This window comes from Mus caroli, unplaced genomic scaffold (genome assembly GCF_978045245.1).
Source record: "Mus caroli unplaced genomic scaffold, Mus_caroli_1 scaffold_11, whole genome shotgun sequence".
NCBI classification, from domain to species: Eukaryota; Metazoa; Chordata; class Mammalia; order Rodentia; family Muridae; genus Mus; species Mus caroli.
In genome coordinates, this window is record NW_028227266.1 from 110,019,666 (window position 1) to 110,047,186 (window position 27,521).

The 27,521-nt window shown below is 43.5% G+C and overlaps 1 protein-coding gene across 2 annotated transcripts in view; it reads left to right on the forward strand.

The window, feature by feature from the left end:
* Trank1 (tetratricopeptide repeat and ankyrin repeat containing 1) overlaps positions 1 to 27,521 on the forward strand; it is an 83,479-nt gene that overhangs the window by 27,312 nt on the left and 28,646 nt on the right. Inside the window, exons 3-11 of one of the 2 annotated variants that reach the window (XM_029481802.2) lie at positions 244 to 394; positions 2,535 to 2,653; positions 4,621 to 4,704; positions 4,937 to 5,075; positions 6,422 to 6,553; positions 9,382 to 9,552; positions 21,551 to 21,805; positions 23,235 to 23,411; positions 23,988 to 26,861. In XM_029481802.2, coding sequence (XP_029337662.1) covers positions 244 to 394; positions 2,535 to 2,653; positions 4,621 to 4,704; positions 4,937 to 5,075; positions 6,422 to 6,553; positions 9,382 to 9,552; positions 21,551 to 21,805; positions 23,235 to 23,411; positions 23,988 to 26,861 — 4,102 coding nt within the window. The remainder of the gene's footprint in view (positions 1 to 243; positions 395 to 2,534; positions 2,654 to 4,620; positions 4,705 to 4,936; positions 5,076 to 6,421; positions 6,554 to 9,381; positions 9,553 to 21,550; positions 21,806 to 23,234; positions 23,412 to 23,987; positions 26,862 to 27,521) is intronic. The other variant, XM_021172715.3, reaches the window with a different exon arrangement.

The following is a 27,521-nucleotide window of genomic DNA, read 5'->3' on the forward strand; positions in this document are numbered from 1 at the left end:
GTCATGAGTTCAATCCCAGCAACCACATGGTGGCTCATGTGCGTGCACGCGCGCACACACACACACACACACACACACACACATACACACACACAAGCACCCATGGGGCAGTGAGACTCTTTGCACACAATGAGACTCTTTGCACACAGTGAGACTTCTGGAGTAGGATTGCTGTTTGCTTTTCTTTCCAGCAGCAGGGTGGAGGTGCTGGGAACATCTCAGCTGTCATTTGTCCTTTTCCAGGGATACTACCGAGCTGGTTATTCCTTGCTGCATTTGCTCCAGCCTTATGAAGCTGCTCGGATGTTTTTTGAGGGTCTACGACTTTTGCAGAGAAGCCCAGACCAACTGCAGGTTCCTGATTTTCTTGTTGGGATCTTCACAACGATGAGCAGTAAGTCAAACTGAAGAAAAATACGTTAAGTCCTTGTTATTTACCCCAAAGCCTATGGGAATTACTGCAGAGTGTTCTTTTGGGGCTGACGTATTCAGATGGAATGAGACTGGTCTTACGGAAAGCAGTTTGGAAGCTTCGATGGCTTGTGCCTTTGTAAAACCAGCAAACTCCTATTACTCTCATGACTTAAAGCTGTTGGAGTCATGTTTTATAACCTGTAAGTTTTCCTTATCACTGGTTAGAGATTTGCTTCGTATACTGCGTGCCCTGGATGATTTTGTTCTTTCAAGTATTTTTCTCTAACCTGCTAAAAGTCATTCTTTTTTTTTCTTAAAAAAATTATTATTCTTAGTGTGTGTATATTTTCTCTCTTAAGTTTTCCAATTGTTTAGCAAGCCATCTCATTGACCCTTGTTTGCTATGAAAATAAGCTAGAGGGCTGAGGGACAATGTATGCTTGGCAACTTAGCTGCAAAACCTCTTGCCCAAGGATCAAAGGCCTTACATATTCATTCCATGAGGGCTCAGAGGGAACCTTGTGTCTTACACTTCTGGCTGGAGGTGGTGCAGTCTACTGCCCTGACAGTAACCTTGCCTTCAGATAGTGTGTCTATCAGATTTAAATTGCACTGACTTAACGTGTGCCACTCATGTATATTGTTCCAGGGAAAACAGCATCTACTTTAAGGCCTACTCCCATTTCAGAGGTCTAAGAATATAAAAAGTGACAGACACTTTAGATCACTGAGAAATAATCTTGGCTTTCAAAAGTAGGGAAACCACTGTTGCCAGCAATTGAGAGCTGCTCTTCACTTAGCTGTTCCCACTGCAACCATGCTCACACAACTTTTGTGGTCTGTGCTAGAGCCTTACAGACTATGGCATGTTTGGTACAGAGAAGGATTAGTATTCAGGAAGAATGGAAAAGGGTGAGAGGTGTAGGCACAGCTGTGCCCTCCAGACAGAGAGATAGAAAGTCTCCAGGTAGGTCACAGTTTCCTTCCTGAGAGTTTGTTCCCAAGGTCCAAAGGTGGTCAATTTCCCTCCTAATGTAATGGCTTGGCCAGTCCCCAGTGCTTCCTCAGAGTCTTTCTGCATCTGTGTGAGTGCCTGTGTGTGTGTGCACGTGCACCTTAGGGCCAGAGGTTGACAGCAGTTATCTTTCACATCTGCTGTCCACTGGCCTCTCACTGATCCAGAATGTATACTGCATGTGAGGTGCCTTGAGTGGACAGAAGAGGGTGTTGGATCTCCAAGGGCTGCAGTTATAGGTGGTTGTGAGCCACTGCATGTGGGGATGTGGGTGCTGAGAACAAAACTCCAGCTCCTCTGGAACACGGGGTTGTGCTCTTAACCTCTGTGCCATCTCTCCAGACTGCAGCAAGGCTCCTTTAGGGCATGATTTCCTCCTCAAGTACTCCTTTCTTTTGGAGAGTGAAGTAGACCTATGGCACAGTTCCTAAAATTTTAAAAGCAAATTAATGAAGTTTTACATTCTTTCATACTCTATCTCTATCTACTTTAATTATTTCATTTCATTTCATTTATTTCTTTTTACTTACTTACTTAGGTTTTGGAATGTCTGACCCTGGAGGAGGTGCCGTGTTGTTCTGCTACTTAACTCTGCCTTCGCATCCCCATTTGTGTGTGTGAGAGCTGTGGTCTGGAGGACAAGGAGCCAATCATTGACACAGTCGTAGCCCATGTGTTAGAAGGCGTTTTTGCCAGGAATGCTCTGCTTGCCATTCCAGGGTCAGGCTTTCCTGTGTCATAGTCTCCACTGTTAAATAAACAACAGTATCTGTCACCAGAGTGAGTGCTGTAACCCATTTGGGTCTCTATTTAAATAGTATTTCCTCGGTGGTTTACTTGAGAGAATAAATAGAAGCTTCTATCACTGGGCTCTGCAGGTAGGAAGCTAAGTGACGGTTACCTTGCATCATGGCATCTGACTCTTAGGGGACTGATTGTGTGGAGAAACTTAAGATAGTTGTCAGTCATAATACATTTCTACTTAGATGGAGTTTTCCTCCTGAGAGCTTTAACTTATCATTTAACTCTGTGTGGTCTTCACTGGGGAGTCGTTCTTCAGGCTTTCCTCACTTGAAAGTTTCTAAGCTATGGAATTTTCTTTCAGGTGACTCCATTGTTTTGCAGAGTTTCTTGCCCTGCTTTGATCATATTTTCACTACTGGATTTTCAACAGAAGTGTGGCAATATGTAATACAGAAGTTGGCCAAAAAAGGATTATGGCATGTGAGTACAGGAGGTGACTCTCTTCTTAGGAAAACACACACTGTATTACTTTCTTTCTTTGACACCAAGGAAATGTAATGTGTAGTATTTGTTTATCTTGATATCAGAATAACGTCTTAAAAACATTTCTTTAGCTGGGCAGTGGTGTTGCATGCCGTTAGTCCCAGGACTTGGGAAGCAGAGGAAGGCAGATTTCTGAGTTTGAGGACAACTAGGGCTACACAGAAAAACCTTGTCTTGGAAAAACAAAAAACAAAAAAACCCCAAAACCCCTATTTATTTATTTATTTATTTATTTATTTATTCATTCATTCTTTGTGTATGGGTGTGTGCACATGCATACCTCATGCATTTGTGCTTTTGTGTGTGTATGTGTGTGTTGTGTACAGTATATGTGATGTGTACTTCTTTGTGTGTGCATATGTGCATGCAGATGTATGTGCACATGTGCGTACTTTTACTTATTTATTTATTTATTACATTGATTTACATTTCAAGTGTCATCCCTTTACCCAGTTTCCCCCCTCCTGGAAACCCCCTTTCCCATACTTCCTCCCCCTGCTTCTGTGAGAGTGCTCCTCCATCTGCCCGCGCAGGCGGGGATTCATCCATGTGTGTACTTCTGTATGGAGCCCGAGGTTGATGTTGAGTATCTTGCTCCATCTCCACCTTATTCAGTTAAACAGGATCTGTCACTGAACCTGGAGCCCATCATTCAGATAGGCTGCTTGGCCAGTGAGCTTCAGGGATTGACCTGTCTTCTCTTGCCTCAGCCGGAGTTATAGATGCCTGCTTCTGTGCCTGAATTTTTATGTGGATGCTGGGTATCTGAGCTCAGACCCTGATTCTTGCCTGACATGCACTTTACCAAGGGAGCCGTCTTCACAACTAAGGGTTTCTGTGTAGTTGTAAGAGATTGCTAACAGCTAACTGAGATCAGGGGTGTCCTGGAGGCTTTCCCTCCATTTCCTACTCAGACTGCTTGTCATTTGTGTGTAAGTTACAGCATATAGAGTTAATTTTTCAGGATTTTGCTGAGAATTTAAAAAGAATTGTTAAGGGAACCTAGTGATGATTGTAGTATGTGCTGGAGTTTTACATGTGCTAAACACTGAATGAGCAAGTTTTCCTTCTTTTTTAATGTCTATGGTGCTTGCCTGCACGCATGTCAGTGCACTACATACTTGTCTGCTACCCAGGGCTTAGTAGAGCATGTGAGAGTGTTAGATCCTTGGAATTGGAGTTACAAATAGTTATAAGGTGCCATGTGGGTATAAGGTGCCATGTGGGTGCTGGGAATTGAACCCTGGTCCTCTGGAAGAGCAACCAGTGCTTTTAACCATTGAGCCATCTCTTCAACTGTTGAGTAAAAGAGTTTTATAATAATAAGTCCAAGGGGGCAGGCCCAACATCCTAGCTGTAGTGAGACATCTTATAAAAGCCAGGCCAGCAGTCAGGACTGTAAAAGCCCTCGATGCATTATCTAGGGCTAATCACAAACAGGGCCTGTGGAAGGTGGACATTAACAGTGAATCAGACTGAAAGGACCTACTAGCAAACTATGACTTTAGTCTCAGTTCCTGGGTTCCTAGTCCATTGGTGATGACATAAATGAGGAAGGGAGTCTAGAGTTGTGACTTTAGGTATGGTCAATGTACAGCCTGGAACTTTAAGTCTGTGTGACATCAGACTGCCCTCATCCCATCTCATGCTGCTTGATATTAGAGAATATTGTCCCTAGCAGGTTGTGAAGGGAAGTGGAAAGAACTTTGCTCACAGGCAGCCAGCAAGATAACTAGACAGAGAGACTGATTATCATGGCTCAGGCTAACAAACTGTAGTAGCTTAAAAAGTAGATGAAGCCTGTGTTTTGACTGTTGTTAGCTCATACAATAACCTTTCTGTTCTAATAACTCATGTGGGTAATATTTCTATGCCAACCTTTTCTTGTCGTTCCTTATAAACAGTCATTTCTACTGTTGTCAGCGAAGAAAGACAGGCTGCCAAGCAACATTCATGTCTCTGAGTTGTCACTACAAACTCTTTTTGAGGTAAGGGGGGTGATTCTAGGAATGTGACTTTATAGAGGGAGGCCATGTCACTTGTGTTTAGGACTTCCCAACAGCTGCTTTATTGTAGATGTGCCATTCATTCTATTCTCGGGCAGAGTGTAATTAATTCATGCTTTACTGGTTCAAAAATTTGTGGATGGTGGAGCTCAAGCTTAGTATCAATGTAGTAACTTCCATGAATCTGTTAGTATATGTTGTTTTTTTTCCCCAGAAGTATGCCTTCATTGGGTTTTATGAGAAACTGGAACAAGTGCCCAAGTTGGTTCAGTGGCTCGTCTCCATCGGTGCAAACATTGAAACCATAGGGCCCAACCCTCTCCATGCCCTTATGCGGCTCTGCATCCAAGCAAGTGAGTGCTCTCCCCTTCACACACCCACCTAGCTCAGAGCAGAGTCGAGCTGCTTGAAGGCAGACTAGCCAAGCGATTCAGGGCTTCAGCATATACAAGACATCTTTATTTCTCCTGGCACCTAGCAGTTTCCAGAGATTCAGCTTACAAAGATATTGTGTTTTTAGAGTCTAGATAGAAGGGTAAGAATCCCTGTCCCAGATAGGGATTGGGACAGAGTAACTGTTGAGACAGAGGCAGCTTGCATTGTTCTGTCCCTCAACATGTTTTTCTTCCTGTCTTCAGCTGTGTTTTGGGACTGAGCTGGGGGATCCTTGATCCTGATACTGATACAGTTGGGTATATTGTCAAGGGCTGCATACACTCTCCCTCTCTCCTTCCCTTAGCATAGAAAGAAAACCTGTTGCATGCTAGGCAAGCTGCCTGCTAGTGAGCTGCTCTCACCCTCATGCCCCTCTCTAATCTTGACATGTTTGGCTAGTTCCTTTGTCTGACTTTAAAATTCATGTAATTCAGACAGGCCTTGGACTTGTGTTCCACTTGCATTGGCCTTCAAGCACCAGGGACTATACGCATGTGCCATTAGACCTAACAGGGCTGTCATTTTTATGAAATAGACTCTTTAAAGCTTCATCATTTGGTCTTAAAAAGTTAAATATTTGAGTCTATCATTAACACATATACACTTATACCACACCAGATAGAACCTTGGGTTTTCTTGTCAGGTGTTAAGTTTGACATCTGCCTGGACCAGAGCCAAGAGAACTGTTTAGGTTTTCTAGGCTGTGTTATCTTCCCAGAGGGAATTGGGGTAGCCAGGACCTGGAGCTTAGTTTTTCCATCTTTTATTTCCGCTCCACCATTATCCATTCCATACAGTCAGGATTTTATACATGATACTGTCCTTCCTCTCATGCAGAGATTGGAGGATAAACATTAAAGGAAAGCCTGACTAAAAGCAGTATATTCCTGAACTCCATTTTCAAATGAAGATTGAAAATGCCCTGTGTCTTGAAGGTCAAGACCCTGTCCTGTGTCCTCTTGACCTCAGCTGGAGCCAGGTGCCGCTGAGGGCACAGGCTTAGCTCCTTCCCTTGCCTTGCCTGCTGACTTGTTCACCCCTTTCTTCTGAGTTTCTCTCACTCTGTGAATCACAAAGGCAAGAATTCCTGTCAAGCTTCTAGGGGTCCTGACCTAAGATGATCGTGAAATGCATACTCTCCTCTCCCCTTCTGATGGAGAGTAGAAATGTATGCTATAGGACTTTGATCCCTTAGGGGGCATACAGTTGATTTTATTTGCTGATTTTATATAGAAAGTAATAATTGCAACTTATTTCTGCCTAGGGGAAAGTCAGCTTTTCCGGTGGGTAATGGATCAAAAGCCTGAGTGGAAAGAACACATCAACCACAGAGACGATGCTGGCTGCACTGTCCTGCATGTCGCTGCTGCCCACTTCCCAGGGTACACCAGCAGGCGTGAGTACTGTGATGGCTGTGCTGTGGGCCAGTGACTGCAGACATCAGAAAACTCACACATGGCAGGCTTTTCCTTAAATTACATATGTTTGGGGGAACAGGCTCTAAGCAGGAAGGAGATGGGTGAAAGGAGAGCCACTGGCTCCTGTGCTCGGTGGACTTTAAGTGGTTTCTGGGGGGTTTAATGATTCAAGAACATAGGCTTTTGGCTACACCCTTTCCTGCCCCATAGTCACCTTTACCATATGCTACAAAATGACTTTATTTATTTATTTATTTATTTATTTATTTATTTATTTTATTTTTGCCAAATTTGTGTGGGCTGCCTGAGATAAACTGTAAACCAGGCAAATGACATGGTCTTCATGGTCCTTAGAACCTAACATGGGAATTACAGCCTGCCACACATGGTGCTATATTGGTCACACATAAGAGACATGGGCACAGCTGGAGAGAAGTTGGCCTTTTTAGACACTGAAGGAGGAAAGCCAGTCACTCCCATAGAGCTTTTTGATGACACTCATTCCCCCCAAACTCAGACCCATCAGTATTTGCTTTCCATTGCTTATACAAGAACTTGTTTTCCCATCGTGTGTGGTGGAACATACATTTAATCCTAGCACTGGGGAGACAGAGTCAGGTGGATCTCTTTGAATTTGAGGCCAGTCTGCTCTACATCAAGACTGTCTCAAAGCAAACACAGGGCATTTCCCTCACAATCTCAGTGGTAATGAAGCCTCAGTCAGTGGAGTGGAAGTGACAGGAGTGGTGGCGCTTTCCTAGTGAGGTGGTCACCTGAGCAGACTTGTGATCCAGGCTGGTCAAGAATCTGACAGCAAGCCACACTGGAAATAGGGACGTTTTTATTTAATTATTTAAAAAACCAAACAAACAAACACCGTGTATGTGTGTGTGTATGTGTGTGTGTATGTGTGTGTGTGTGTGTGTATGTGTGTGTGTGTGTGTGTATATATATATATATATATATATATATATAAATTTCTAATTGTTATTTGTGTGTGTGTGCGTGTGTGTGTGTATGTATATATATGTATATATATAAAAATTTCTAATTGTTATTTGTGTGTGTGTGCGTGCGTGTGTGTATGTATATATATATGTATATATATATAAATTTCTAATTGTTATTTGTGTGTGTGTGCGTGTGTGTATGTATATATATATATATGTATATATATAAAAATTTCTAATTGTTATTTGTGTGTGTGTGCGTGTGTGTGTGTGTGTATGTAAATAGAAGACAACTTTTGGAAGTTGATTCTATTTCTTCCACCAAAAGGTTGAGCTAAGGTTGTCTGCCTTAGTGGCAAGTGCCTTTGCCTGCTGAGTCATCTTGCTGGCTCACACAATGCTTTTGAAAACAAGCACTGCTTAGTTTTCATGGTCCATTTGATAGCCTACAGATGGGAGGCTTTTACCTCCTTCTTTTTTATGCTATAATAATTGTGTGAGTTTCCTGTGCTGTGTAATGAAGTACCATCAATGTGACACTCCCTCTGACACTCATTTTTAAGTTCACAAGTTCTGTAGGTCAGCAATATGGCATGATGTAATCGGCTCTTCTGCTGATTTTTGGAAAGGCTGAATTCAAAGTGTTGGCTTTGGCTGTGTCTGGAATCCTAGGTCTGCTTTCAGGCATATTTGGTGGAGCAGAATCTAAGATACTAGGCTAGGGTTTAAACTTCCTTTCCGAATTTCTACCAGAAGTTGCTCTGAGCTTCTACGTAGTCGCTCTGTGGCATCTGGTACCTTCAAAACCAGCAGAGAAGAACTTTCCGAGCATCTAGTCCCTCTCATCTTTGTTTCTTTGATGATTGGTTTTCTTCTCTGATCTCCAGAACCTTGGCACTTGACATTCATATAACTAGGTCAGGCCCAACTGGATAATCTTAAGGTTAGCTGACTTGCAGAGTCTCATTACAACAGCATCTAGATTAATATATGATGGAGTATACAGACATCATGGGTCAGGAATCTTAGGGCTTAGAACTGTGCCTACCACAGTAAGATTTAAGTGACTAGGAATTTTTTTTTTTTTTTTTTTGTATAGTGAGGGAGGCAGCTGTGAGTACAGAGATGGTAGAGGATAGCACAGTGAACACTGATAGTTGTCATAGAGATGCCTTATCAGACAGTAAGCGCTAGTATTACACAGGGGAGTGGAAGGTTAGCATTGATTTAACTTTTTGTACCTGTGTAAGTCCTGTGCACCCCAGGGACATACCTGTTCCATTCTGAAAATAGTCAGCTCTATGATCACTGAGACACGCTGATGCTTGCCAGATAGGTACATCCGAGCACAAATGGAGCTGACAGCTGGAAGGTTGGGTCAGGGGAATGTAACAGTGACAGCAGCAAAACCCTAATGCTAAAGCAATTGCAGATGTGTGTGTGTGTGTATGTGTGCATGTGCATGTTCATATTTATTTTTATATTTCATAAATATATGTATTCTTTCTGGAACAATATTCTGCTTCCTCTCCAGGGGATAAAGAAATCTGAAGTCACAGCTTGCTCTTATCCTTACAGCTGTTAACTGTTGCCTAGTAACCAGATTCCCCCTCTCTTTGCTTGTTGCCAAGGAGAGGGGAGAAAGGTAGAGAGGAGCGCACTTCTGAACCTCTTAAGAGCTATTGTCCTTCCCACTCCACACTAGGACTCCTTGCTTTGGGGGAGTTGGGTGGACTGCACAAGGCTGTCAGTTTAGGCTGCTTCAGTAAGAGGGACCCCAGTCCCTTAAGCACTCATGGGGACTTCTCCTTATAGAAGGAGACATGAGCATCATTTCTCAATTTGGTCTGCCCTAGGACAAACTGAAGATGTGCAGATGCTGCTGAGCTTTGGAGCAGACCCTACTCTGCTAGACGGACATGCTCGGACTGTTGTGGATGTTCTGAAGAGGAACAAGAACTTCAGAGCGATTGACAAAATCAACAGTCACCTGGAAAAGCTGGCGTCCAGTTCTAAGGGCCTATCAGGTACAGCCCCAATGAATTAACTTGTTGTGGGGAGGTGTTGGGAACCTGGTTCTGTGATGTTAGCTGTAAATTGATTTATCTTTTCTTCTGATGTGTAGGTGGAAGTGAAACTTTCCCCCTCCAGTGTTCAGAAAATGTGTTTGTGTTTTTGTAACGACAGAAAGAGATAACTCTTATAGAGAGCATCTATGATGTTCTTGGAACATTTCTACATTTGAATAGTGTGGTGACCCCCGCCTCCACCATGCATGCACATGGGAAAATCATATAGAATAGGAGGCAACCAAAATTAAGCCTACTTCTCAGAAACAGTTGCTGCTGACAATTCAAAATATACTTACATCTCTATTTTTTGACTGTTGATTTGGGGAGACGGCTGTGTAAGATGGAGTGGAAGGTTGTACCAGTGCCACTGCTGGGCTTGTGTGGTAATGCCATTTGTACCGTTTGTCTTCTATCCTTAATTCTTTAAATGTTTCCTGCTTCATCTATGGGTTGATTCTAAAATCAGAAAGCAGTGGGTGGCATTTTCATGGTATTGTGATTGTTTTAAATCTTACTCTTCCTACCATAGGCCTCGAGGCCGGGCCCATAGAAATGAATCAGCAGCGGTCCTGTGACCTTTCTTTCTTTCTTTTTTTTTAATCGGGTATTTATTTCATTTACATTTCCAATGCTATCCCAAAAGTCCACCACACGCTCCCCCACCCACTCCCCCACCCACCCACTCCCACTTCTTGGCCCTTTCGTTCCCCTGTACTGAGGCAGATAAAGTTTGCATGTCCAATGGGCCTCTCTTTCCATTGATGGCTGACTAGGCCATCTTCTGATACATATGCAGCTAGAGACATGAGCTCCGGGGTACTGGTTAGTTCATATTGTTGTTCCACCTATAGGGTTGCAGATCCCTTTAGCTCCTTGGGTACTTTCTCTAGCTCCTCCATTGGGGACCCTGTATTCCACCCAATAGCTGACTGTGAGCATCCACTTCTGTGTTTGCTAGGCCCCGGCATAGCATCACAAGAGACAGCTATATCAGGGTCCTTTCAGCAAAATCTTGCTAGTGTATGCAGTGGTGTCAGCGCTTGGAAGCTGATTATGGGATGGATCCCTGGATATGGCAGTCTCTAGATGGTCCATCCTTTCGTCTCAGCTCCAAACTTTGTCTCTGTAACTCCTTCCATGGGTGTTTTGTTCCCAATTCTAAGAAGGGGCAAAGTGTCCACACTGGTCTTCGTTCTTCTTGAGTTTCATGAGTTTAGCAAATTGTATCTTATATCTTGGGTATCCTAAGTTTCTGGGCTAATATCCACTTATCAGTGAGTACATATTGTGTGAGTTCCTTTGTGATTGGGTTACCTCACTCAGGATGATGCCCTGGACTCATGCATGACCCTTATACTTCCTGTTACCTAGAGATGTCTTTCTCGGTTTGCAAGAATTCCTACACGAGTTAAGTTGTTTAGGGAGGAAGCATGAATGGTAAAGTTATGGAGTGTTTGAAACTGTCTTTCTCTTCATATTGGTTACTAATTTGGATATAGTTATCCCGTTTTATTGACAGCAGCTTGCCCTTGCCTTGCCCTGTCTTGTCGCCAGCCCCATGATTAGCCATCAGGAACCCGCCTTCATTTAGTGGCAGCCTTTTCTGGTATATTTGTGAATCCATTGTATCTTTAGATTTATACAATATTCTATAAAATTGTGTGACAACTTTGAAAAAATTATTTAATTTCCTTCTAGCCTCTGTTGCCACCGATCAGACGTCTGATGTTAGTCATTTTTTTTCCTTTTCTAGAACATTCCGTGTCCTTGAGTTCTGAAATTTCCTTGGAATATATATCAGGATGGAGGTCTTTACTTATTCTTCTGTGACACTTGCTAGTTTGTTTCCATCTAATCTGCCTTTCCTAGCTCAGGGAAAATATTTCCTATCATTTTATCTGCCCCCCCTTTCTACTATTGAGTCATTGGCTGGATTTGCCAGTTGTGTGTTTATCTACTTCCCTCTCTCATGCATACACTTGATTCTTCAGCTTTTCCTGTTAATAATCCCCATTGTTTACTGCTACAATTTAAGATTTGGAAAACCATGATTTTAATTTCTAAGAATTCTTTCTTGTTTTGATTTTTTTTCTTGAGAAATTTTATTTTATGTGTATGACTGTTTTGCATGCATGCATATCATTGCACCTCGGTGTGCCTGCTGCTCTCAGAGGCCAGAAGAGAGTATTAGATCCACAGAAACTAGAGTTACACATGGTTGTGAGCTGCCTTGTGGGTGCTGGGATTGAACCCAGGTTCTCTAGCAGGGCAGCCAGTGCTTTTAGAAGCTGAACCTTCTCTCCAGCATGCTTCTTACTATAGTGGATCTCACCTGCGTCATCTTGGATTACATTCGAGGATATATCCCCCACCCGGGATTATTTCTGTTACTTTTGAGATTTTGCTCTTCTGTTTCCTGCTTCTCCCTGATGCTATTGTTTCCTCTTAACCATCTCTCCATTCTTCTGCCTCTTACATTTGTAAATGGAAGATTAGATGAAATGGTTGCTGTTTGTATCCCCGAGGTATTTAAATTCCTCAGAAAGACCCATCCTCTCCCTTGTACGGGGAAATGAAGGCCGCCTTGGGAGACAGTCTGATGTCATCTCAGGATTTTGGAATTGGCAGAGTTTAATGAGGTTTTTGAAAGATTTATTTATTATTTTGTTTTACGGGTGTGAGTGTTTTACCTACAGGGGTGTAAGTGCACCATGTAGATGTAGTTCCCCAAGAGTCTAGACAAGGGTGTCAGATCCCCTTGAACTGGAGTTACAGGTGACTGTGTTGGAGATGGGAATCAAACCTGGGTACTCTTGGAGAACAATAAGTATTTTTAACCCCCTGGGCTAGCTCTTCAGCTTCCATAAGGTAATTTTTGTTGTTGTTGTTGTTGGGGAGATTGTTTTAGCTTTTACTTACTATTTAAAGTCCCTTCTGTTGTGTTCTTGAGGCCATGATAATAAGAAGAGGGAAACATTTGTGGCATCTCAATCCTCCCTCCTTCCCATGGATGCCCACCCTTCAGACTGTGATAGACCAGGTTTTTTTTTTTTACTGTATTCATGTTTTAAGAAATTGAGATTTTTCTCCCTCTGTAGGGCAGTGTAATTAACCAACAATTGTGACATGCTTTCTGATAGCTTGTTTATATAATCTCAGTTTCAGAATGGCCCTCCCAATTCTAGAAATCTAAAGTATCAAAAGAGGTTACTCTGCCTATGAATTTTGAAGTTTTAGGATAACTAAAAAGGACTGTTAGTAGATTGAAGTGGCTGACATGTTTACAAAATATTATTAATTCTTGTCTTAATTCTTAGAATAGCTCAAATGTAGTTTTTTAATGGAGCCTTTTAACATCATCTAACCCTAAAAGCATTTTATCTGAGTCAGGCTTTATTTATTTTTCGTGATGCTGGGGTTGGAACCCAGAGCCTTATCCTTGCTAAGTAGTGCTTACCTCTGAGCCATACCCTAACTCTGAGACAGCCTTCCTCCTGCTCTTCTCTGACATTAATTAAGTAGCTGGTTTTGGAACCAAGAGACTAGGCTCAGTGGACTCTATGCTTGTCTTCATTGTGCTCACAGGGTTAAGTTGTACTCACTGGCAGGAAAGATGCAGAAGAGGGATGCAGAGTATTCCAGGACTGCTAGCTGTCTCCCCAGGCAGCCTGGTAGCAGTGCTTGCAGTCCAATGCAGAGCTCTAGTTCTCAGTTGGTCCCAGCTCTCACCGGACCCAGCTCTCAGTACTGATTGTGCAGAAGTGTCTTAGAACATTGAGTATGGAGGTATTTCTTGCTATGATGAAATAGTGAAAGAACGACAATAGAGAAACACAGAATTAAAAGTGAAAATATAAAAGGATCTAATCAAGCAAGAAAAGGAAGTTAGTGGCAGGAAGGGATTGTAAATTGAGTTCTCCTGTATTTATCAAAGTGTCCTCCTACAAGTTTGTCCTTGAATGCAGTTCTGAGGAGGATGACATACCACACATCCCTTTGAAGGTATATAGCTGCCTGGAGTTGCCTACATCTATTTTGTTTTTAAGATTTTTCCCTTTGTACAATTTAAATAATGAGAATGGAATAGTTTTTTTTTTAAATCAGCTCCATGTAATGTGATGTCTGAGGAGATGGACGTGTTCTGTGTCTCTAGTCTCATGATAGCCATTAGTCACATATGGCTATTAATGTATATGGTTTATGTATTTATATAAGTAAGCTAATGGTCACTGTATCTGACTACTTTTAAATTTTAGCCCTTCAAGAGGCCTTTATATCCAAACAGGAGTTGAGAAGATGAAGAAGCCAAGGAAAAGGGTGTTGGGGTACTGGCGTGAAGATGAATCTAACTTTACTAGTGTGGGCTCTACCTCCACATTGTCATCAACTGAGAGGACAAGTAAAAGTACTAGTTTGTGGAGAATCCGCCCTGTGGGCTCGTGAATCCATCTTGATCAGTCTGCTGTGTGATCCGATGAGTTTTTACACGTGTGGTCCTGAGCTCAGCATTGTAAGGACAGGGCTTGTTGGTTTTGTACCTGGATGAATGAACACGCTTACAGAACAGGACTGACAACGCTTTCTCCATTTACTGTTTCTGTACATTGTGGACACCATTTACTGCTGGTGGGACTGATCTCTTTGGATAGTGTGGTCTTTGGCATCAAGTGAGAAACACATGATTTTGCTCAATATTTCTACTGTTCTCAAGACCAGATACTTCTCAATGTTGGTTTGGGAAGTTAAGAGGAACACTAGATTCAGCATTTCTCACCTCTCACCAGGGAATGCCATTTTGAGCAATAAAGCTTTAATCTTGATCAATCAAGATTGTAAAATTGTCTTTGACAGCTCTTGATGGCCACCACCAGATGGCATCCTGTCCATGTGCTCTGGTTGCTGCTGCTAGGCCTTTTCTTAGGACTAGGACCAGGAGCCTTTATCTGCTGCTGCCTGTGATCTCATACCCACCCCAGGCTTTGCCTAATGAGCTCGGGTCCAGCTCTGAAGGGGAGCTGGCTGTTTTTTGCCAGGAGAGCGCCCCTTGTCAGTGAGTGCAGCCGCAGGCTGTGGTTCTAGGATGTCAGTTATGTTTCCTCTTTTTTTGTAAACTAGAATTTTAAAGAAAATTCATGAAATGTAGGAAAGCAAATACTAATTTCCCGTGGATTCGCCTATCAGGAAACTTGATGGGTCTGGGAACTGGTCATTTAGTCTGTTATTCTATGTGTAGGTATTTGGTTTTCCTTTTCTTTTATAAATTGGGACTGATATGTTAGCTTGAGTCAACTGTGTGTAATAAAACTTATTAGTTTTGTCTTTTATACCTTGAGTGTAGTCTTTGGGTAAAACTGAAGTCTCTTTTTGAAATGATTTGTGTCTATTTTTGACAAATTCTGAGCTCTATTGCAATTTCAGAAGTTCTTTTAAATTTTGATTTCAAATATTTTTATTTTTATTAACTAGATATGATCACTGTAGAAAATTTGTAAAAATGGGATTTTGTGTACCAACACCAATGTGTTGTTAATTATTCTTTGGTATATTTTCATTTTGCCTTTCTTGCTTATGTTTAAGCCAATAGTCATCTTTTAAAAAAATCTTTGATTACAGCATACAAACAATTTTGTTTTCTGATGTTTCTTTTGTTTCATACTAAGCTTATGGAACTTTTGAAAAAAGGAACAGAAATCTTACATAATAAAGAAACACCTGCAGCCTTCATTCAGGGACACCATTTGTCACATTTAGAATGGCCCTTCTAAACCTCTGTGTTGTTTATAACATTTTATGACCCCTGCCTCACAAGCTGGAGGTTTTCCAGTCTGCAGCTGCCTTCTTAACTAGTCTATATCCTGCAATCATAGCTTGGCTTGGCTTGGTTTTTTTTTTCCTGTTTATTTTCCTGTGACTTTTATGTTAACCTAATTTTCCTGTGGGAAGAATGATCTTCCTGAAAGGCTTTTTAAAGGTACTGCGCAGGGAGAAGTGGCAAACTCCCGCCAGCTTGGTAGGAAACTGTTGGTTTCGCTGTAGTTGTAGGTTTTAGGATGCAGGTAAGAGGCAAATTCAATATTACCAGCCAGTCTCCTTAACGCCACACATATTTTCTGTCTTAGATGGGCTTTAAGGTGTGGGGCCTTTGATAGTTGTTGTGTAGTATGTGACATGGTGACTCACACCTCCTGCTGCCTCACACCTGAGGCTCTATGATTAGGAGTCCCTGGGTATTTACCACAGAAGTTGGCATATATATGTTTCTGCCTTTTTGACTTTATTTGTTGAAGTGGGATCCAGGTGTGTGGAGAAGGCATAGCAGATAATATAACTCTGCCTGGACTTCCTCTGGTCTCTTAAGCATTCTGTGAGCCCCTGACATTGATAGGCTTTCACTTTGACTTTGGGCTCATGAAAACTGTTTTGTTCATGTGCCTTAAAGTTTTTGTAGTGCTATCAATAAAAGCTGGTGCTGAAATAATTTTTATATGCTACAGTCATTTGTCTCTTCTGTAGATATTGGCTGAGGTTGTTTAGGCTATTGTAAAATTGAATGCTTCTTTTTTTTTTCCTTTCTGAGCAAATCAGGAAACAATCCTAAAAGAACTTTAGATGGTAAACCTTAGATAATTATGGAAGGTTTTAGCTTCTAAATAGTTAAAGTTCAGCATTTAAAAACTTGGGGTATGTGTTGGGTTTTATAAAAAGATAAGGAGAGAGAATATGTTTGGTGGATGTGTAGTCAGGTGTGGGGGAAGAGGGTACCTCTGTGGGCCCATGCTGAGGCATAGAGTAGAGTCTATTCAGGGCATGGGGAGGGGAGTTGAGAGGGTAGGAGAGGGAGAGAGAAAGGGGGGAGAGGGAGAGGGAGAGGGAGAGGGAGAGAGAGAGAGAGAGAGAAAGAGAGAGAGAGAGAGAGAGGGAGAGGGAGAGGAGAGAGAAGGGGGCAAGCAGCAAGTCAGGCACACCTGGTTGTTGCCAGGTAACTGTGGGGTGGAGCCTGGACAAAATGCCAGAAAAATTAGAAAGAGGTGATGGTGGAGCAGGAATATGGTCCTTGTGATCTTTAGCTGCTTCCCGCGGACTTTGGGGTGACATGTCTCTAAGAAACCTAGGAAAATGGAGATGGGGTGTTGGTCCAGTCTTAGGAGAGTTAACTGTTTCCTTGCTGTCCAGGGTCTGTGGGACCATCTGTGGATAGATCAGAAGGAGCAGGTCCAGTAGAAGTGCCTGTGAGAGAAGATTGGAGCATATGGAGGTTGCTTCTCTGGAGCTGTCCTGGATTGCAATAAATGCCTGGACACACACACACACACACACACACACACACACACACACACACACACACACATTATAGGTAGAGAATAAAGTACATTTGGGAGAAAGAAATTTTTTCTTAGGTGTACATTTGAAACCCTTTGAAACCCTTAGGTCTTGTGGTTGGGGGTGAGTCCCAATTTCAGGAACAGGAGAGGATTCCCACCCTCTGAAATAGGTAGTAAGTGGGAACTTTAGGCTATTGATTAGCAGATGTACTTATTTGGAGTGGCACATGCCTTTGACCTCAGTATTCAGGAGGCAGAGACAGGCAGATTTTTGTGAATTCGACACCAGCCTGGTCTACACAGTAAGTTACAGACCAGACAGGGATGCATAATGAGACTCTGTCAAAAAAAAAGGGACTAAAGATGTAGCTCAGTTGTAGAATGCTTACCTAACAAGAATAAAGCCCTGAGTTCCATCCCTGAATCAGCTTCCTAAGGGTGAGATGTGTAAACTTTACTGAGTATTCAAGAAAGGATGGCTAGAAAACTCCCAAATGTTTTTCAGGGTATGTCACATGTCACAGTAGTTATAGCTGAAGCTTTGTACTGGACGTGGCTCCACCATTAGTCAGATGTGTGACCTTGGACTAATCGGTTGTTTCCGGTACTTTCACCCTGTCCCCCTCTCCCTTTGCCCCATCGAGGAGCCAACTGCATGATGTAACCAGCCCATCTTCCCTCACTAAAATGTTCATCCCCAGTAGCTGTTAGGGTGAGTCGAGGTAAGATGGGTTATATATAAGGTGAGCCAAGTTTTATATATCAATGGCACACCCCAGACTCTAGGATGGGACCACCTCCTTTGAGGTCTTAGATTTTGGGTAATCACATGGAGGGAGTCTTTGGGCTTAAGCATGAACTGACTTGTCCTCGTGTAAACTTACTAGTAGCTGGCCTTTGCTACTTGTGGGTTCTTCTTTTTCCCATCCTTCATTCTGGTTTCACCCCGTATCACTAGATAGGAGAGAAGGAAGGATAGAGGGGAAAGAGAGATAGAGGCCTCTGAATCTAATCTCTTTCCTTTTGTTTCTTCTATGAGCACAACTACTAAGAAACCCCAACCACCCCCAAATCCTGAACAACCAACAACCATCAACCCCGCCTATTGCTGCCCTAGCACTTATATACCCTCTGAAAAGTTCCCAGAATTCCACGTGTCACACAGTCACAGGGACTATCTGTAGCTGGAAAATCCATGCCTCTGCTGGAGCACTGGGCAGATCATGGCTGCTTCAGCTAGTTCAAACCAGCCCCAAATCCCACACCTTGGATTACAACAAAAACACTGTCGTATAATATTTCTGTGTTTTAAAAAGAAATCAAAATTCCAGAATTCTCAAAAATGTCACTACACTTACTCAACGTTGTAAAAGTAAAACTTAAATTATTGGAGTCTGGCAATAACTCTTCCAAAGGCTATAGGTGGGAATGCTACTTCTTGAAAGCCCTTTGCATTTCATCATCTGTGGCCCCGGCCTCCTTACTTCTCGGAGGGCTGTGTGTGCTGTTGTGCTCCCTCTGGCTAGTTCCACCCCTCCCCCCAACTCAAACTGGCTTAAGTTGTTTTTAAAAATATTTTGACTTATATGCTAGAAATGTCCCAATTGGCTTCATTGTCGCCTGGATCCATTTTCTTCTATCTTCAACCCGGCCCGTCCTCTGGCCAGCTTTCATCTTAGACTTAGTGGAACCAGATCCAGGCCTCTGACCCCTGACTTATCAGCATATGTGGATCTGTGTTCCCACATCCCTCTCGAAACCATTTGAACATCCTGCGCCCAAGACTTCATTTTTGATCTTACCAGCTGAACCAGTGACTGGCCAGGATGACAGTCTTGACTGACTCAGGCCTAACTCCTTCACCTCCGCAGGGAGTGTGCTGCTCCCAGAAGACACGAGCAGATTCTGACGGTCAGAACTGCTGGGGTCTATTTTAAAAGTTTGCCTTTATACTTTGTTCTGACCCTTATTAAAGAAAGATGAAAGACTAACCTGTACTTAATTTCTCTTGTTGTATTAATTGAGTATTCATTTCAAAGATTTAGAAAAAGGTGGAAAGCAAGAGCCAGCAAGTACAAATCAAGTTTATTTTATCTTCATCTCTCCCATCTGCTCTAGTTGGGAGAAGAGCAATCACAGGAACCCTTTCTGGAGTGGCTCATTTCTTACTCAGCGTTTTCAGTGATGCGACTGTCAGACCGAGTACAGAGGACCTCGTATATTTGAATTTCAGATGAACACATTTTTTCAGTGTAAATATATCCCCAGTATTATATGAACTCTACTAAAAAGTTGCTTGTTCATTTGAGATTCTAAAAAGCAGTGGCATATACCTGTAATCAATACCAGCTTCTTAAGGGTCTGAGGTAGGATGAGCCCTGTCTGGACTATATAGTGCATTCAAACTCAGCCCATGCAATTCAATATATATATATATATATATATATATATATATATATATATATATATATTTTTTTTTTTTAAAGGGTCAGTTTTCCCCATCCTCACTCCTTGCCATGTGGTCATGAGAGCAGGAGAGCTAGCCCTGCCCCCAACCTTCTTCAGGCTCTGCTCCTTGCCTAGGCAGCAGAGTAGAGCTGGCCCTGGATGTGGGGGTTGCAGGTGAGCCAGCCCCAAGGTCATGATGACATGAGTGTGATCGAGGTGCATGATGTGAGTTCACACACACACACACACACACACACACACACACACACATACACACACATCAGTAAGAAGTTTTTAAAAATCTTTAAAAACAAACAAACAAACAAACAAGGGCCAGGAGTATAGCTCAGTGGTAGTGCCTACCTATATGTACCTATAGGTACCCTTTGTTCTACCTCTAGTACTAAGAGAGGGATTGAGGAAGGGGTGCAGGGAAAGAGGGAATGAATTAAAATCAACTGGCATTCTTTATTCTTTGCAATTTTAAAATTACAATTTTTTTCTTGGACAAATGGATGTACCTGGAGGATATCATCCTTAGTGAGGTAACCCAATCACAAAAGAAGTCATTAGATATGCACTCACTGATAAGTGGATATTAGCTCAGAAACATAGAACACCCAAGATACAATTTGCAAAACACAAGAAAATCAAGAAGAGGGAAAACCAATGGGTGGATACTTCATTCCTCCTTAGAATAGGGAGCAAAATACCCATGAAAGGAGTAACAGAGACAAAGTTTGGAGCTAAGACGAAAGGATGGACTATCCAGAGACTACCCCACCCAGGGATCCATCCCATAATCAGCCACCGAACCCAGACACTATTGCATATGCCAGAAAGATTTTGCTGAAGGGACCCTGTTATAGCTGTCTCATATGAGGCTATGCCAGTGCCTGGCAAATACAGAAGTGGATGCTCACAGTCATCTATAAGATGGAACACAGGGCCCCCAATGGAGAAGCTAGAGAAAGCACCTAAGGAGCTGAAGGAGTCTGCATTCCTATAGTTGGAACAACATGATGAACTAACCAGTACCCCCAGAGCTCGTGTCTCTAGCTGCATATGTAGCAGAAGATGGCCTAGTTGGCCATCATTGGGAAGAGAGGCCCCTTGGTATTGCAAACTTTATATGCCCAAGTACAGGGGAATGCCAGGGCCAAGAAGCGGGAGTGGGTGGGTAGGGGAGCAGGGCGGGGGAAGGGTATAGGGAACTTTCGGGATAGCATTTGAAGTGTATATAAAGAAAATATCTAATAAAAAATAAATTTAAAAAATTGCAATTTTTTATCAGTCAGGGGACACACATATAGAGGTCACAGGACAACTTGTAGGAGTCAATCTTCCGCCATGCAGGTCCTGGGGTCACACTCAAATCATAGGGTTTGGTGACAAGTGCCTTTCCTCACTGAGTCGTCCTGCCAGTTCCATCTATATAGTAAATTTGACAGTCTTCTTAATGCGGAAGCATATTTAATCTTTTTCTAACCTTAAGACTCACCAATATCATGAAAGGGGATAGTCATCAGCTCTGTCTACTCATCAAGGGTCAGATGGAAATACTCACGTCCCATGTCAGTTAGGGACTGAAGACCAAGGAAGGCACTGCTGTCTCATCTCTAACACTTCTTGGATTTCCAGCTCTTCTATCATACTTCCCTGTAATTCAGTGTTTATGAATAGAGTATACTCTCAATGTTATGAAAAATTGAAGGCAGGCCTTTCCTAACTCAAGTATTTGTCCTGAACCAAGCATTCTGTCTTCACAAACATCGTAATTCTGGACTCTGTCTTCTTCACTGGGTGTTTTTAGTCTTGATCCTGGAGCTCCTTTGTCAACGCCTGTTTTGATGTTCCTGCATGGCTAAGTAACTTGTCCAAAGTAATCCATTATTCCTTCATAAAACTTACACAGTACTTAAAAGTTTTGACTTATAAGCTACTTTAATTATGTGTACATATAGGATTGTATATATATATATATATAGGATTGTATATAATATTGTATATAATATTGTATGTATTATGTGTACATATAGGATTGTATATATATATATAGGATTGTATATAATATTGTATATAATATTGTATGTATTATATGTACATATAGGATTGTAGTCGGGTGAGGAAGAGAAATCATATGAACCATTTTTGGAGTATAGTTTATTTTTATTTTTTGAAAGAAATTCCTGCTGGCCTGGTTTGTGACGTTAACGGAGACTGTGCCACCACCTTCATCAAATTCTTACTGGAAAGACAGAAGTGGCCTGAAGTGCTTCTGCTCCTCACCCGCAAAGTCAGCGGGCAGCCTCAGCTCAGAAATGGCGTCATCAAGGATTGTGACCTCTCGGACCTGGACATCTGTACTGTCATTCCCCATCTCAGCTCCTGGGACCAGAGGAAGACCCAGCTTCTGAGCCGCCTGATTGACAGTGGAGGTGAGTGTGCGCCGTGACTTGTCTGGACAGTCTCAACTACACACCAGCTGTCCCTCCTTTCAAGAAACCAGCACATTTTACCTCCTTTTCTCCCCGTGAAACAGTGAAGGCTTCAAGTGAGTTGGTGTGAGGAATGCTGTAGTCTTGTGAATCCCAGATAGTCCTTTCCTAGTTTTCTCCTATGTGGGGAGCATCATGTGTGTGGAGGGTCCTTGGCCTTTGCTCCTCCCAGTGGTCAATTCTATTTGGCTTTTGGCTAAACCGTTTTTCTACCCTGGATGCATTATGTGGACGTTTGTCCACTCTTGGGGCATTCTTTCCTAATCAGTAGACTGGGATTTTATGATGCTTGTTTATAGAGAAATAGCCAAGTAGTTCATGGGTGGAAACATTGGATATTCTAGTAAGAGGATCCATTGGTTAGCTGTGTGTCTGGAATGTGCAGGACATTGCACTAGATTGGATTTAATTAAAAAAGAAATCAGAAATATCAGCCTCTTGCTACCTGTATTCCCCACATGACCACTCTTGTCCTACCAGATGTGTGACCTTGCGCAGGCTGTCACACCCTTACCCATTTATAAAATGGGAATCTCTTCAGTCTATATTTCTTAGAGCTGCTTTATACATTAAATGAGCTTGTGTGTGCAGGCTTTTGGAAGAGGACCTCAGCTGTGTGGTTTTCTTCTTTGTGTTGTAATCTTTCATAGAGAGTAGTAGCACCCTGGTCCCTGGCTTCCCAACTGTGCACTCAGCACAGAGCCTCTAGGCATTGGCTCCACTCACAGGGAGATGGAGTGCCTTTTACAAGTGATTTCTTTAGGCCCCTTCCTTGTGTGTGCTGCCCTCTCAGAAGTGACTGCTGTGACGGAATTCCTGTTTTATTCTTTGATTTAGCTAACACTCACAGATCATCTCCAGCATCAGGTGCTAGTATAGCAGGGCTGCAGATTTACAGGGATGGGCTGCCTCCGGGTGCAGGTTATGGAGGCTGCAGTGCAAAGGGAGTTTGGATGAGCTCAAAAGAAGGTGAGGCGGTGAGTGGAATGGAGGTGTGTCAGGGAGGGGAGAAGCAAAGATTTGGAAGTGTTCTGAGGTCCTGATTCCTGACTATGTCAGGGAGACGGTGTTAGGAGCGTTAAGATTTCCATTGTTCTTGTTCCCTGTACTCACTCCACGGTAGGAAGTGTGGTCCTGTGGTAGGACTAGAGGAAGGACAGGAGCAGCGGGAGGAGCCTGCCTAGAGAACATCATCCTTGAGGAGCAGGGGTTCCTTGAGGGCCTGGGGAGCCGTACTGCTCAGGAAGGTGGGGGACATCTTGGAAGTCAGATGGGCCCCTTGCCCTTGTCGTTGGTAGCAAGTCTGCCTCCTTCCAGGGTCCTGATGCTCTCTTTTCTGCCTCTTTCTCCCATTCTACTCCCCTTCCAGCGCTGCCTGAGGGTCTCCAAGACAGCCAGGACAGGCCACTTCTCATGTGCCTGAGACACGAGGACTTTGACTTAGCTTTTCTTCTCTTGACCAAGGGTGCAGACCCCCGCAGTGTTTCTCTCGTGGAAGGTGACACTCCTTTGCATGCAGCGCTCCACATCTTTCTGGACATTAACGGTAAGCCTCTTTTTTTAAGCAGTCTGTTTCTGGAGGAGGAAGCTGGATATTAGAACTGATTACTTGTTCTCTTATCTGGGAAAAAAATCTGAAGAAGCCCGTTTCCTGACCAGATCTAGTGACATTGTATATCTGTGAGTGATCAGATTACAGTGGGGGCTGGGGAGGGAGTTAAGTCCTAAAGTTGCCTGTAAGTAGCTTACCAATACTTTCCATGGATTTTTATCAGTTTGAACCCTGACTTAGAGGATCTTGCTATAATATCATCAGGTACTTTTAGGAGGCTCCATCGATTGCTGGGCTAGCAATTATTTGTTGACAGGGCTATCTTGTGCATGGCCTCTGCTTATTGGTTGCCAATATACCCTCCTGATTGTCACAACTAAACTGCCTCCACATGGCCATATTTCCCATGGGGCAGATTACCTTGGTTGAGAACATCATCATTTAATGTGTATCATCACGTCTTTGGAGAAAGAAGGTCAGTGTTGTATGATGCCTCAGATTGTTGTATGAGTCCTCTGTCCCCTGAGAAGGATGGCTTTGTACTCACAGGATTCTGTTTGTGTCTTTCAGCTGACATTGGCTTTAACTTCCTGAGCCACCTGTTGGACTTATTCTTGTCCAACCCTACCGAATTTTACTACCTTAATCCTAACGTCCAAGACAGCAACGGGAACACACTGATGCATCTCCTCTTCCAGAAGGGCATGCTGAAGCGCACGAAGAAGCTGATAGATCTACTGGTGAAGTTTGACATCAACTTCAACCTGAAGAACAAAGCAGGCAAGGCTGTTAGGCACCGGGTTAAGAAGAACGATGCTCTGCTTTTGGCTTGGAACAAAGCGCTGACTGAGAGCAGGCGGAAGAACCGCCAAGACCCAGCCGCCCACCTGGGGAGGCTCTCCAGATCTTCTGCCCCTGGCCATACACCTCAGCTCAAGTCCCAGACGTCCTTCAAGTCTTTGCCATGTGGTACTGCTGACAAAACCCTTCCTAAGGGGCTCACGGATAGTCTCCCTGATGTCCAGGTGAGCAGGCAGGAACCTGAAGCCGTCAGGACACGTTCTTTGAGGGACCGCCTCGTACAGGACATCACAGTTCTGATCCAGCAGGTGGAGCTGGGTGTGCCTCTCCCCGAGGACTCTCCTCAGCGAGACTCTCCCAAGGGAGCAGCGGGCACAGAAGGAAAGAAAGACAAACTCCAGAGAACCCAGAGGATGGGGAGCTCTGGCTGCAGTGGAAACAACCCTGTTGCCTCTGAGGCTGGGGATGGCGCTCAGGCAGGACCAGGGGCTTTACAGCTTGTTCCAGTTGGTAACAGATTGGAAGTAGCCAGTGATAATCAGGAGAACTGGACCATGCAGGAGATTCAAGGCTGTCTGCAAGACTTTGATAAGATGACCTGGGAGATTGAGTGTACTTCAGAAATGCTGAGGAAGCTGTCCAGTAAGGTTATGAGCAAAGTTATAAAGAAGAAAATAATCCTTGCCATCCAGCAGCTGGGAAATGGTGAGTGGACCCAGGGCCTGCAGAAGAGGCTGAAACACTCAAAAGGGAATATCCAGCTCTTTGAAGCAAAGCTGGACAAAGGTGCCAGGATGCTGTGGGAGCTTGCCATCGACTTCTCTGCTCGGTGCAGTGAGAACTCTGAGAAAATTATAGGTACGGAGCGGAACACCTACTCCCTGGAAAAGTCAGGGCGGGTCTATACAGAAATCATCCGCATCTGGGACATTGTCTTAGATCACTGCAAGCTGTCAGATTCCATCATGGCTATCTGCAGTGCCTACACCCGGGGCCTGTCCTGTGTCCTTCGAAAGAAGCTGAAGGGTATCAACAAAGGGCAGGTATCAGCTAACATGAAAATCCAAAAGCGGATACCCCGCTGCTATGTGGAAGACACAGAGGCTGAGAAGAGCTTAGAGCAGGTAGATCCTGAGTACTTTCCTCCAGCCAGTGCTGTGGAGACAGAGTACAACATCATGAAGTTCCACAGCTTCAGTACCAACATGGCCTTAAACATTCTCAATGATATGACAGCAACGGTGGAGTATCCATTCCGAGTGGGTGAGCTCGAGTACGCCGTGATTGACCTCAACCCTAAGCCCCTAGAGCCCATCATCCTCATTGGACGGAGCGGCACTGGAAAAACAACCTGTTGCTTGTACAGGCTTTGGAAGAAATTCCATGTTTACTGGGAGAAGGCTGAGCAGGCAGGAAGCCCATTGCTGTCCAAACAGATCTTGCCAAAGAGAAGGTTGGAAGTAGAACCAGGAAAAGAGGGTCCAGGTCGAGAGGAAGAAGAAAATGAGGAAGAGGAGGGTTCCATCAAAGTGGAAACAGTGGATGGTATAGATGAGGAGCAAGAGAGTGAAGCCTGTGCAGGAGGAGCCACAGTGGATCCAGCAGGGGACAGCCAAGGAGCAGAGGGATGTGTGCCGGACCACCCACACCAGCTGGAGCATCTACATCAGATCTTTGTGACTAAGAACCATGTCCTGTGCCAGGAGGTGCAAAGGAATTTTATTGAGCTCTCCAAGTCCACCAAGGCCACCAGTCACTATAAACCACTGGATCCCAACGTCCACAAACTCCAGGACCTGAGGGATGAAAACTTCCCTCTGTTTGTGACTTCTAAACAGCTTCTCCTCCTGCTGGATGCCTCTCTGCCAAAACCTTTTTTTCTGAGAAACGAAGATGGAAGCTTAAAAAGAACCATTGTAGGATGGTCCACACAGGAAGAGTTTACCATCCCCAGCTGGGAAGAGGATGATGAAGAGGTTGAGGCAGATGGGAACTACAGTGAGGAGGAGAAAGCTACAGAAACACAAACAGGGGACAGTGATCCCCGGGTGTATGTGACATTTGAGGTGTTCACCAATGAGATATGGCCCAAAATGATCAAAGGGAGAAGTTCCTACAACCCAGCACTGATTTGGAAAGAAATAAAATCATTCCTGAAGGGTTCTTTTGAGGCTCTTAGTTGTCCCCATGGGAGACTGACTGAAGAAGCCTATAAGAAATTAGGGAGGAAACGATCCCCCAATTTTAAGGAAGATCGGAGTGAGATCTACAGCCTCTTCTGCCTGTATCAACAGATCAGGTCCCAGAAAGGGTATTTTGATGAAGAGGATGTCCTGTACAACCTGTCCTGGAGACTGTCGAAGCTCAGGGTGCTCCCGTGGTCCATCCATGAGCTTTATGGTGATGAGATTCAGGACTTCACCCAAGCAGAGCTGGCACTGCTGATGAAATGCATCAATGACCCCAACGCCATGTTCCTTACTGGAGACACTGCCCAAAGCATAATGAAAGGCGTGGCTTTCCGTTTCAGTGACCTGCTCTCTCTGTTCCACTATGCCAGCAGAAACACAGTAGACAAACAATGTGCTGTTCGAAAGCCCAAGAGGATCCATCAGCTGTACCAGAATTACAGATCTCACTCAGGTACCTCGGGCCTTAGGGGAGGGGCTGGAGCATTGGCCTTGGGCTAAGTCTGTATCAGAAGAAAGAGCTAGTGGTTTGAAATTTGTTAGTTGATAATGCTCCCAAGCAAGTTAGGATTTTTGCCAGTACTTATCTGTAAATAGATCACTGAAGATGTAGTGATAGAAATGAATCTTAAATGACTGTGTATTCATGATGTAATAGACATTTCAGGAGAGCATTTAAAGTGCTATGTAGGCCTTTGCTAACTAACACTCCTTTGTAGTAGCACCAGTCATCTGGCCAGAGATCATTTGCTCTAGTGTGATAGAAATTGTTGATGACAAGAAGCACGTTCACAGTAGCAGGGAGTGACGGCAGGCAGGAGCCACAGCAGGTGGCACTGGGGACTTGCACAGAAGTCCTGCTGGCATTAAGTGGTAGGACCTTTAACTCTAAAAATGTTACAGCTCTAGTGTAGGCCTGGGAAGTCAATTCTTTTTCTTTTTAATTTGAAATTTAAGTAAATTTAAATATAAGTATATCACTTAGCCCTGATTATGCTCCCCAAGTCTCCCATCTGCCCCCTCTTACTCTCAAATTCATGGCCTCTTTTTCTTTAATGATTATTCTCTCTCTCTCTCTCTCTCTCTCTCTCTCTCTCTCTCTCTCTCTCTCTCT